Genomic DNA, 13179 nt, shown 5'->3' with positions numbered 1-13179 from the left:
TGGGTGGTGTGTGTTCATGGGTGTTCATTTTATTAATTCTTTAAATTTGCATTTAAATTATGCTCTGCAGGTAAAACAGAGATCTTAATAAAAATACTGTTTTTAGAAGGCTGACAGACCCGGATGCTAATTGTGGCTCAACCACTTAAAAGCTATGAGCTCTCTGGCAGACTAGCGGACCTTCCAATGTCTTATCTGTAAAGCAGGGACAGTGGTCATAGTAATTCCCTCATAGGCTTTTAGGTCATGTGCCTGGAATGCTGTCAGCACTATTATTAGCCAATAGTAGCTCTAAGGAGTTGAGCCACTTGCCTAAGTAACTCAGAACCATGGCCTCTCTTTCCTCAAACTCCAATTTCCGTATCTGCTATTCCACAAAAATTCATGACTTCGATCAGGGTAAAATGGACCTTCAAGCAGGACTCACTGAATTCTACCTTTAAAATGTCCTTACTTAATGGTTCTATAAAGTCAATAAAGCTCCTTTTTAAAAGATTTGTTTATTTATTTGAGGGAGACAGAAAGTACATGGGCAAAGGGGAGGGGGAGAGGGAGAAGCAGGCTCCCCGTTGAGCAGGGAGTCCGATGCGGGGCTCCATCCCAGGACCCTGGAATCATGACCTGAGCTGAAGGCAGATGCTCAAACAACTGAGCCACCCACGGGCCCAAGTCAATAAAGCTCTGAGTCTCAGCTCAGGTCATGATCCCAAGGTCCCAGGATCGAGTCCTGCATCGGGCTCTCTGCTCGGCAGGGAGCCTGCTTCTTCCTCTCTGCCTGCCTCTCTGCCTACTTGTGACTCTGTCTGTCAAATAAATAAATAAAATCTTTAAAAAAAAACACCAAAATTATTTTTTAACAAAACCTGCATCTTGAAGCCTATCACCTGGGGTTCTGGCACAGGTGAATGCGTCAGTGAACGCGTCAGGGATGGGCAACCAGGCAGTAACGAAGGGTGGGAGAGATACGAACCTGTCTTGGGCCCCTCCAAGGACTCTTAAAGGAGATACCGTTTTGCTGTTCCCCATGAATCAGAAACCATTTCCATGCACAATTATCACAGCCCATTGCTTAAACTGCTTGCCAGACAGTCCACACTGCTAGTTTCCCTCCACCTTTCCAAGTTCCCGAGTATCTGCCTTTGAGCCACAGCACTGCTTGGAAACTTCCCCCACCAGCCAAAGGGAAAGTGACGAAGAGATGAACCCAGGCACTCCAGCTATCTGCCAGCAACTCAGACAAACCATTCGCTGGGGCAGGGGAAGGCTAAAACACTGAATGTAAACAGAATTAGGCTTCAGGAAAGCCTTCCTTGATCCTTCCCTCGCCCCACACAAAGCTGCTACCACATTGCAAAGTCTCACAGCATCTTCTTAACTACCCTTTTGTAAAACCACATGTTTATGACTTTTAATTTCATGTCCGTATCTCTCTCAAGCTTCTGTGCTCCAGGAGGGGAGGGACTGCCTCTTCCTTATGGACTACTGTAGCCCCATCAGCTAGTACATGACCGTGCACATAGCAGATGCTTAGTAAACTCCCCATTGAGCAGATATGCAATCCGTGTAACGACGGATTAATTCCTGCAGTGGTGAAGGGGGATGATCAGAAGTTCCACTGGAGACCTTGGATTGCCAAACAAAGCGGTCCTAGGAAAGGATCGCACTGTGGAACCGCTTCTCTGGGGAAATGCTAACAACTTACCTGTGCTGTGTAAGCACACTGACAGCTGACGGATGATTTGCACAGTAAGCCAGGTACATAGATTTAAAATGAGGCATGAGGTTCAACAGACAACCTCCGACTCTGTGTTGGTTTTCTGGAAACCTGCAGGTAAAACAGATTGAAACCCAAAATGTAAAATAAGAAGCAGGGGATAAAGGAAGAGGTTTCCAGTCGAACCTTTTGAATTCTTTTGCCAAAGTGAAGAGAGAAACTATAACACTTCTGCCATGGAATGCAAGTTCTTGACCGCTACTTTATTATTATTTTTTTTGATGGGGTACTGGACCACCACGCCAAACTCAAGCCACCAAACGTGATGCCCATACACAGAGGCCGGATACTTACTTGAAAGGACCAGATAGTGTTTTTTAAAGACATTTGTTCAAACTACAATATTCAAAATTTTAGCCAGGCACACACACACAAAATACTCTTGGCTAATTTATATGAAGTTCAAGTACAGACAAAAGTAATCAAACCCCAAACTGACACACCACAAAGGAGTATTATGTAGTCTCGGTGGTTTGGGGGTTGCCAGGCAGGATGGCTTCATGACTTTAATCTTTTTGAGTTAAAAGCCACCTGTTTTCATTTGTAGGCAAATCAGAGAAGTGCAAGAAAGAAAAATTACTCAGCATTCCACCATTCAGAGATAGCTATTAGGATAATTCTGGCATATTCCTTGGTCTTCCTTCTACATGTTTCTTGATGAAATGGAAAACAAAGATTACAAACCTAGCTTGTAATCGGTTCTTCTCACATAGTCACTTATCTTTCCACGTCAATAAGCTGGATCCCTAACAGCATTTAGGATGGTTCCTCAGGCCTTAACCATCTTTCTTCCTGGATGACCGCCTGTGTCCCAGAAAGCTCGAGAAACAGGCAGTCACCCACATTTCCCTGGAGATGATGAAAGTTGCCAACTTCTCTGAGATACAGTGCTTGGAAAACTCATCTTGCTACAGAACTATATGGCCTGATGATCACTGCAGTCCATTCTGCAGTATGGGGCTGAACACCTCAACCACCAAGACATGTACTGTGGTTCTCATCCAGATATACTTCCCTTCCTCAACTTTTTGTGTATTTCAAGTGTTAACAAGCTACCAGGTGTGATTGAAAGAGAAAAAGCAGCTTATGCAACTGAATGAATCACCTAACTTTCCCAAGTAATTGGCAATGTACAAAAGGAGATATCGAATCAAGGTCACAAGCATCATCCCCGGTGGATGGAGACCTGATTTGTCTCTCATACTGACCAGGAGCAGTAAATCGATGATGATTTTTAAATAAAGTCAGAAATGGTTTACTGCTTGTAGAGCCCTGATCTACAACGGATCTACAACGAGGGGTTTGGCTCTCCCTGGTGCCCTTTCTCTGTACTGGGACAGTTTATCAACGCTGTAACAAGTGAGTAGATAAAAAGTATCCCTATCTAAGACAGCAGCCAGCAGGAAAAGAAATGGTGTGGCTAGCCAGCCTAAGGGCAATGGGCAATACTTACTAGCCAGCCTAAGGGCAATGGGCAATACTTACTTGGAACATTCTTCCAAGGCTTGACAGAGCGTCTGCTGAAACAAGCATATTTCCTCAAAGTTCCCCAATAAAGATGTAAACTCCACAGTACTCAGACTGAAAAAAAAAAAATACACAGTGTCAGTGGATAGAACTTCAGGAGGATTCCTGTTACCCATCATCGCTAGTCTGGTAAGCTGATAACCTGCTAAAAAATTGACCAATGGCACGAGGGAAGCAATCCCTACATTTTAACTTTTGCTTTTTAATTTACACCAGCTCTGTGGTCTTAAACAACATTTAAAAGTGTCTTTCCTAGGGGCGCCTGGGTGGCTCAGTGGGTTAAGCTGCTGCCTTCGGCTCCGGTTGTGATCTCGGGGTCCTGGGATCGAGCCCCACATCGGGCTCTCTGCTCAGCGAGGAGCCTGCTTCCTCCTCTCTCTCTGCCTGCCTCTCAGCCTACTTGTGATTTCTCTCTGACAAACAAATAAATAAAATCTTTAAAAAAAAAAGTGTCTTTCCTTGATTTCCTTTTTCTACAATAAGAATAATGATCTAGAGCAAATAAGTGTTTATTAAAGACATTTAGGTGTTTTACAAGCAACGAGTGGACAAGTAACAAGTGTGTAATATCTAAGTACCTCAATAGGCAAAATCCATCACAGCAAGGGATAAATGTAAACAATTTGGAGTATTCTCTTCTAGAGGAACCGGGAGAATAATTGAAAGGTATTATATAGGTTCATAGACGGCACAGGGGAAAACCACAAAATCCAGTTTCTCCCGATTTAAAATGCTCATAAATCAACAAAAGGAAATCTTTAACAGAAGAAGTAGAGGAGAAGAAAATAGTACTGATTTGTTTGTTTGTGGAAGGGAATGGAGTAAATAAAGGCCAGCTGATAAAACCATGGTTTTATGGGCGCCTGGGTGGCTCAGTGGGTTAAGCCGCTGCCTTCGGCTCGGGTCATGATTCCAGTGTCCTGGGATCGAGTCCCGCATCGGGCTCTCTGCTCAGCAGAGAGCCTGCTTCCCTCTCTCTCTCTCTGCCTGCCTCTCCATCTACTTGTGATTTCTCTCTGTCAAATAAATAAATAAAATCTTAAAAAACAAAAACAAAAACAAAAAAACCCATGGTTTTATGGAGAGCCCCTGTACGATGAATTTCCTCCATTCTTCCCCTCCCAAATGGTAGGTGATAACAAACTGCCAACACCACTCACCCAGCACTCAACACCCCTGCAGGCGTTTCCCAAATAACTCAGTTGAGCCTGATGACAAGGTCATGAGGTAGGTGCTGTTGGGTCCCATCTTACCCATAAGGAGACCTGGGCACAGAGGGGTTAAGCAAATCACCCAACATCACAAAGCCTGGGAAGGGTGAAGCCAGGATTTAAACCACAACATTCTAGCTCCAGAGTCTATGCTCTCACACACCTTTCCTGAAGATTTAAAAGGCCAGGGGTGGCCACGTCTTCTTGCTTCTTCATGTAATAATACAAGAGGAGTGTTTCCAAGAGAGTAATTTTTGCTGACAAAGCAAAGGAAGCCCCACACGAACATTACCAGTAACCCCTCGAGCACCAGAAGTGCCCAGTTCCTCTGCATCGTGCCCTTCTGAACCACAAGCTGGGAAACCCCCCAGCGTGGGGGACAAAAGCGAAAGCTTCAGCCGGCCGGCTTCCCTGACTTCGCTCTCTCATGGCCCCCAGAAGCTGACGGGCAGGCCGACGTGAACCTGATCGGGGACGGGGCTTTCTCAGCCTGCCCAGGATCAGACGGTGAACAGTCTGGTTGGCTCCAGACAGCCTGGCGGAAAGTGACCCTGACCGCCTTCTGAATTTATGCGGCATCAGGGGAGTTCTGAGTCAGGCTCCTCGCCTCTTGCATTTGAAATCTTATCATCGCTCCTCGCTCCTCGCAGGGCCACCACCCCAGTTTCCTGTCTCTGCCTGTCACCTTCACAAAATGGAAGGCGCGTTTCAGTGGGAGGCAGGAGATGCAGCAGGTGGCGTCTGGGTCGAGTCTGGCCACGGACTGGCTGTGTGGCGGGCATGGCCGGCAGTAAACCTCTCTGGACTTCACTTTTCTCATTTGTTCAGTGGGGACTAGACCCAGTGATTCACTGAGGTTCCTTCCACTCAGCTCTAGGAAGTATGATTCACAGGGTTCACTTTGCGTTTTACATAATAACAACAAAAGACACTTTGTTGTTGATCGCATTTCGACTCTTAGAAAACTTGGGAATACAAAATCCTTTCATACCGAAGTGAGATTCCCACAGCGCCATGGGAAATTGAGCAAGACCTTCTGCCTTAGCAACCACGATTTGGCAAAAAAGCAGGGGGAGGGATCGCAAAATCTGTTAAACGTATTTAAGCCTGAAGTCCAAAAGTTGAGGCAGCTGTTCAGCAAAAGTAAGCTCTTCCTGAGGGAAAAGGGGAGGCTTTTGTCCTCTAGTATGTGTACCCGCAGCTCAATTTTCTATTCGCCTTCTAGATTATAATCCCTAGTTAAGTGTAATCAATTAAAATAAAAACGCAAACAAATGCCATTAGCCAATAGTTATTAAACAGGCCACGCCTACAAACACACACACAAATGGTCCATATTTTGCTTGCATGAAAACAAAGTTTTCAACTCAAACCTCAGTCACTTCTAAGACCTGAATAAAGTTTGAGTATTTTATTTAAGACAAGACAAAACACGTGAACAGCTCTTAACATTCTCTTCGGCCTGGGGGAAACGCGAGTTCGAGTTCTAAGTGCCCCTGCAAACATTCACAAAATGCCAGACAGACAGACATGCAAACGTGCTCATTCCTTCCACGGCCACAGAAGACAGAAAGCCAAGCTCTCCAGCAGCAACCTCCTGTGTAATTTCCGTTGCCTTGACCATGTTCTTGGCAACCTGTGATCTGTGGAAATTCTTCTAAAGGGCAAAATCAATTATTCAGTGACATGAGAGCAATGACTCCAGCTGCTGACGTTATCTGGCTTTATTTAGCAAGGGGCTGAAAATGTAAATCTTACTTGTTATTGGACTGCAGGGGTCTTAAGTAAGTGACAAGCAGAGACTGAAGTTCTTTAGCATAATCCTTTTCAGTGTCCAAAATGTTCTGTAACACCTGTAGAGAAACAAAGGTCAAGGTCAAGATCTTGTATTCATCAGGAGAACCAGAGGGAAGATAGAGCTTTAGATGTTTCAACCAAATTACTAGGCTAGCACCCCAGTAGGTAAAAAGCACAAAATCTGAATGCAAACTAACAACGAAATTCATTCCAGCAAATGAATAATTGCACGACTCCTGGTGATAATGCATAATTCCTATGAATATAGTTTCTCACAGTTACTCATAACCGGAAGGACCTGGCCATTTACACAGCACTGCTGGGAATGCTTTCATGGGCTTTAAATCATTTATCCTCAAGGAAAGGTCTCAGCTAACAAAGGATCATATTTTCCCATTTTATGGATGAGACATTGAGACCAGCTACCTTAAGACATACAGATTCGATATCAGGGTAATAACAGGTCCAATACCACAAAAGATTTTTCTTTAAGTTATGTTTCGATAAGAGCTTTAGGGGACAGAACCCGAGGCCACAGTGAATCATTACATAGAGTTAGAACCATTCTTTTAGGAAAAGTAAAAAGTGCCAGTATGAACAATTCAAAGAGAAGAGGAAGCTGAAGTGGGAGGAATTTAATTTTGTTTAAGATTTTATTTATTTATTTGACAGAGATCACAAGTAGACAGAGAGGCAGGCGGGGGGGCGGGGGAAGCAGGCTCCCCGCTGAGCAGAGAGCCCGATGCCGATGCCGGGGCTCGATCCCAGGATCCTGAGATCATGACCAGAGCCGAAGGCAGAGGCTTTAATCCACTGAGCCACACAGGCGCCCCGCCCCAGTGGGAGAAATTTAATAGTGGAATAATGCCTACTGATATTCTGAAAAATAACCAAATTAAATTCCTCTAGGCAAAACCACCAACGTACAGAACATAATGTCTCTTGCCCAACCAGTCTTGGGGGCCTGCCCCATTCCCCAAACTCTTCTGGAAGTAGCTACAACCTACATTTCAAGCTCCTAGAGCTCACCAAGCTAACATTTCGGTGTATTTTCTCTCCATGCCCAATGGCACGTGGCCTGTGGGGAGTTTCCACTCTGTTTGCAGAGGGGGGCGTTAAATAGGGGACCACAGGACAGTGCGAAGCATTCTCGGCTGCGAGGAGTCCCTCAGGCAACCAGGGTTCCAGAAAGAGACTCACAGGACAATGCATGATGGTCCGCTTTTGGAAAGGTGGAGTGAACAAAGTGAGCGGAGGCCTCGGTCACTGTGGGCTTTGTGGGGAACCACCAGACTTGAGGAGGGGTCGTCCAGGCTCTGCTACTGATGGACAGGTGGCCACAGTTTTAAGGCTTCACTCGCCTCACCTCAGATTGTGACATTTCACCTACCTCAGGGACCATTGTGAAGAGGGACTGAGATACTGGACAGGTAGGTGTTGAGTGAGTGGGAAACAGGCCCACCAATGGAAGGAGTTAAAAAAGGTTTCTCCAGGGCAGCGCTGACACTTCCAACCAGACAACTCTTGGCTGTGAGGGCCACCCTGTGCATTATGGGATGTTGAGTAGTGTCCGTGGCCCACTACATGCCAGCTGCACCTCCCCCCAACCATAGGGCAACCGAACACGCGTCCAGACACTGCCAAACGCCACCTGAAGGACGGTAGCGCCCCAGCTGAGAATCCCTGGTTTAGGGGCCACAGGCCACAGCGTGGCTTCAAAAGCAAAGGCTTAAGTCATATCCCCTCCTCCCCAGCCACTCATGTCTCCTTTCAGTTCCTCTATTTCTCAGAAACTACTCTCAAAAGGTGAAAATATCAATAAATCCTGGGACCTGCAGGCACTAATGCTCTCTGAAACTAATCCAGTGACAGAACAGAAATGATCCCCACCCCCACAGAAAGCTGAAGCACCACAAAGGAAATGGGCCACTGTCTTGAGATGAACAAAAAAGAAAACACAACATGAAAAACTCATGGGGGACGCCTGGGAGGCTCAGTTGTTAAGCGTCTGCCTTCAGCTCAGGTCATAATCCCAGGGTCCTGGGATCGAGTCCCGCATCGGGCTCCCTGCTCAACAGGGAAGCCTGTTTCTCCCTCTCCCACTTCCCCTGATTCTGTGCACTCTCTCTTTCTCTCTGACAAATAAATAAAGTCTTTAAATTTTTTTTTTAATTAAAAAAATTTAAAAACTCCTGGGATGCTGTTAAAGCAGACAAACATACAGCTGTAAATGTCCATATCGAAAGAGAATAAAGAGGACTTCCGGTCTCTGGTCCAGCCTTTAAGCAGCGTGGCGGTCATTACTCCATCCTAACAGTAAGTCGATAGCTGAACTAACTGGAAAAAAACACCCGCCTGACTTTCCTTATATCTGTCAGGGAATTGAGGCCACGGGGCGGGGGCGGGGGGTGCTACCCCCACGAGTGGAGAGACAGGCAGGCAGATACAGAAAATCAAACCTTGCTGGAGCAGAAACCCACGAGCAGAGGCCTCCACGGAGATCAGGAGCAGGGCAGGAAAACCTGAGCTGTAACTGGATTACTGGGGGCACAGTGTGGACGAGTCTGAGAGTTCAAACTCCCAGGGGGCCCAGTCACAGGGCAGCACACCCACCTTTTGTGGTACCTCTGGCAGCTCTCCCAGGCTGTCACAAAGAAGAGAGGAGGGAAATTTCCCTCCTGCTTCAGAAGCAGGAAAGGAAAGGAAGCCATTTTGAAATACACCGGAGCATTCTGTCCATCCTAACAAGGTCTGCCCTCAAGAGAGAAATTATTTTACCAGAGCCTAACCTATCAGGTTTTTACCAGGGCCTAACCTAGCTAGGGGAAGGGAAATACCCTACCTCAGCTCCCTCGAGCCTTCCTGTCCTGCGTGAAGGAGGAAAACAACCTGAGAAGCAATGGTGAAGTTCACAATCGAGAGACATAAACTCACCAAAAGACAGAGACCTAATCGTTGGGCTTCAGAATCCCTGCCCTGCCCCCACACCGCACCACCGTATTATTAAAGGCCTCCTTAATGCAGCTCCTTTTACTTAGTATGTCATGTATGGCCTCCAACAAAAAGCTGGCATACTAAAAGGCAAGAAACACAGTCTGAAGAGACAGAGAAAACACTGGAACCACAGTCAAGTATGGCACGAATACTGGAACTATCAGACCAGGATTTTAATAGGACTGTGAGTGATATGCTAAGAGCTCTGATGAAAGTAGACAACATACAAGAACGGATGGGTATTGTAAGCAGAAAGACAGAAATACTTAGAATGAAAATGAAATGGTAGTAATCCAAAACACTGTAACAGAAATGGACTTGTGGGTCTATCGATAGAAAAGCAAGCATAAAGAAAAGAGTTTACAGAATACCTACAAACTGTGGGATAACACATGTTTAAAGAGAATATCAGAAGGAGAAGAAGGTTGGGGTGCCTGGGTGGCTCAGTGGGTTAAAGCCTCTGCCTTTGGCTCAGGTCATGATCCCAGGGTCCTGAGATCGAGTCCCACATCAGGCTCTCTGCTCGGCAAGGAGCCTGCTTCCCCCCCTCTCTCTCTGCCTGCCTCTCTGCCTGCTTGTGATCTCTGTCAAATAAATAAATAAAATCTTTTTTTTAAAAACCACAATGTATTCAATTATATATATATATTTATATATATATATATATAATTAAGATAAGTATGTATATGTATACGCTTATTAAAAAGCACATACAGGGACGCCTGGGTGGTTCAGTTGGTTGGGAGACTACTTTCGCACAGGTCATGATCCTAGAGTCCCAGGATCAAGTCCAGCATCGGGCTCCCTGCTGGGCAGAGACTCTGCTTCTCCCTCTGACCTTCCCCACCTCGTGCTCTGTCTCTCTCATTCTCTCTCTCAAATAAATAAATCTTAAAAAGCATATAGATAGATAGATATGCTCATAGATAGGCATATATATAATGCTCATGTATAAATGAAATGAATGACAGCGAGGATATGAGGGATGGGAGGGAGGAATTACGAGTCCTCTGTTATTATAAGGTATTCATGCTACCTGTAAAGCAGTAGAGTGCTCCTTTTGCACTACTTCTAAATATACATTGCAAACTCTAGGTCAACTTCTCAAGGTAAAAAGAAAATTCTAGAAAGATACAAAGCTACCAAAACTGACTCACAAAAGAAACAGAAAGTCTCAACAATATAACAAGACATTGAATAAGCATTCAAAACAATTCCCCTAAGTTAAAGCCCAGGATGAGAAGATCTTACTGATTGATTCTACAAGTTGAAAGAATTTCTATCAGTCCTTAACAAACTCTTTTTTTTTTATTTATTTGAGAGAGAGACAGTGAGAGAGAGCATGAGTGAGGAGAAAGTCAGAGGGAGAAGCAGACTCCCCATGGAGCTGGGCACCCGATGCGGGACTCGATCCTGGGATTCCGGGATCATGACCTGAGCCGAAGGCAGTCGTCCAACCAACTGAGCCACCCAGGCGTCCCCTTCACAAACTCTTAAAATCCTGGAAAAGAACAGAGTAGAGGGTACACCTCCCAATTCCAAAACGTATCACAAAGCTACAGTAACCAGACAGTTTAGTACAGGTATAGGATAGATGTATCAGTAGAGGAGAATTGAGAGTCTAGAAATGAACCCACAGTCAACTGATTTTTGACAAGTGTACCAAGACATTTCAATAGGGAAAGAACTATCTTTTCAACAAATGGCGAGGACAACTGGGTGTCTACATGCAAAAGGATTTGTACTCCAACTCTGTAACATACACAAAAATTAATTCAACATGGACTCAAGAGTTAAAATAACCGAACCCTTAGAAGAGAATCAAAGAGGAAATCTTCACGACGATGGATCTGACACCAAGCAACAAAAGAAAAACCAAGCACAAGCAACAAGAGAAAAAAATAAGTAAACTAGAATTTATAAAAATTTAAAACTTTGTGTGTCAAAGGAGATTATCAAGAAAGTGAAAAGACAAGCCACAGATTGGGAGAAATACTTACAAGTCATATATCTGGCAAAGGCATAGTATCCAGAATATATAAAGAACTCTAAAAACTCAACAGTAAAAATAATTACTTGAAAGTTGGCTAAGAATTTGAACAGCCATAGAGTTTCACCATGTGACCCAGCAGTTCAATTCCTAGAGAAATGAAAACATACGTCCACACAAAAACCTGCACATGAACCTTCACAGAGCATTATTAATAACCACCAAAAAGTGGATACAGTCCAAAGGTCCACTCACTGATGAATGGATAGACATAACCTAGTACATCTACACAATAGAATCTTAACCTTAAAAAGGAAAGTACTGGTGCATTCTGTAACATGAACAAACGATGAAAATAAAATGCTAACTGAAAGAAACCAGACACAGAGGAAAAATTATGTATGATTCAGTTTACATGACATGTCCACAATTGGCAAAATCCATAGAAACAGAAAGTAGATTAGTGGCTATCAAGGCCTGGAGGAAGTGATTTGTAATGGGTACAGGGTTTCTTCTTTTTTAAAAATTTTATTTAAATTCAATTTAGTTAACATATATTGTACTATTAGCTTTAGAGACAGACTTTAGTGATTCATCAGTTGCCTATAACACCCAGTGCTCATTCCATCAAGTGGCCTCCTTTTTTTTTTTTTTAAAGATTTCATTCATTCATTTGACAGACAGAGATCACAAGCAGGCAGAGAAGCAGGCAGAGAGAGAGGAGGAAGCAGGCTCCCCGCGGAGCAGAGAGCCCGATGCGGGACTCGATCCCAGGACTCTGGGATCATGACCTGAGCCGAAGGCAGAGGCTTTAACCCGCTGAGCCACCCAGGTGCCCCTCAAGTGTCCTCCTTAACACCCATCGCCCAGTTACCCCATCCCCCAACCCACCTCCCTTCCAGCAACCCTAATTTTTTCCTAGAGTTAAGAGTCTCTTATGGTTTGTCTCCCTCTCTAATTTTGTCTTATTTTATTTTTCCTTCCCTTACCCTATGTTCACCTGTTTTGTTTCTTAAGTTCCACATATGAGTGAAATCATATGGTATTTGTCTTTCTCTTGCTGACTTATTTTGCTTAGCGTAATACACTCTAGTTCCATCGGCCACAGCAAATGGCAAGATTTCGATTCTTTTTGATGGCTGAGTAGTATTCCATTGGAGGTATGATATATATTCTATATATGGGAATATATAGAATATTATACATTATATATATAATATTATGTATATATAATACATATCATATCCCCTTTTCTTTGTCCATCCATCTGTTGATGGACATCTGAGCTCTTTCCATAGGTTGGCTATTGTGAACATTGCTGCTCTGGGTACAGGGTTTCTTACTGAGGTGATCAGGTGATCAAAATATTTTAAATGCCTACTTGTGATCTCCATCTGTCAAATAGATAAATAAAATCTTTTTAAAAAGGGTGGGGGGCTCCTGGGGGGCTCAGTGGGTTAAAGCCTCTGCCTTTGGCTTAGGTCATAGTCTCCGGGTCCTGGGATTGAGCCCCGCATCGGGCTCTCTGCTCAGCAGGGAGCCTGCTTCCTCCTCTCTCTGCCTGCCTCCCTGCCTACTTGTGACCTCTGTCTGCCAAATAAATAAATAAAATCTTCTAAAAATATATTGTAAAACCAGACTGTGGTGTTTGTCACATAACTCTGTTAACTTACAAATAATCAGTGAATTGTACAGTTTAAAATGGTGAGTTATGTGGTATGTGAATTACATGTCAATAAAACTATTTTTAAAAAAGTCAAAGCACAGGGGTGCCTGGGTGGCTCAATGGGTTGAGCCGCTGCCTTCGGCTCAGGTCATGATCTCAGGGTCTTGGGATCGAGTCCCGCATCGGGCTCTCTGCTCAGCGGGGAGCCTGCTTCCTCCTA

General features: G+C 44.4%; 1 protein-coding gene across 6 annotated transcripts in view; it reads right to left on the bottom strand.

The window, feature by feature from the left end:
• The window catches only part of ARHGEF6 (Rac/Cdc42 guanine nucleotide exchange factor 6), a 131488-nt gene that overhangs the window by 33611 nt on the left and 84698 nt on the right, over positions 1–13179 (bottom strand). For all 6 annotated transcript variants that reach the window (XM_059385981.1, XM_059385982.1, XM_059385983.1 and 3 more), the window contains 3 exons: positions 6271–6365; positions 3260–3355; positions 1703–1825 (listed from right to left, as the gene is read on the bottom strand). In XM_059385981.1, the coding sequence (XP_059241964.1) occupies positions 1703–1825; positions 3260–3355; positions 6271–6365 (314 nt within the window). The remainder of the gene's footprint in view (positions 1–1702; positions 1826–3259; positions 3356–6270; positions 6366–13179) is intronic.

Source organism: Mustela nigripes, chromosome X (assembly GCF_022355385.1).
Source record: "Mustela nigripes isolate SB6536 chromosome X, MUSNIG.SB6536, whole genome shotgun sequence".
NCBI lineage: Eukaryota > Metazoa > Chordata > Mammalia > Carnivora > Mustelidae > Mustela > Mustela nigripes.
Note: the sequence above shows the minus strand (reverse complement) of the source record. Positions and strands in the feature narration are given on the sequence as shown.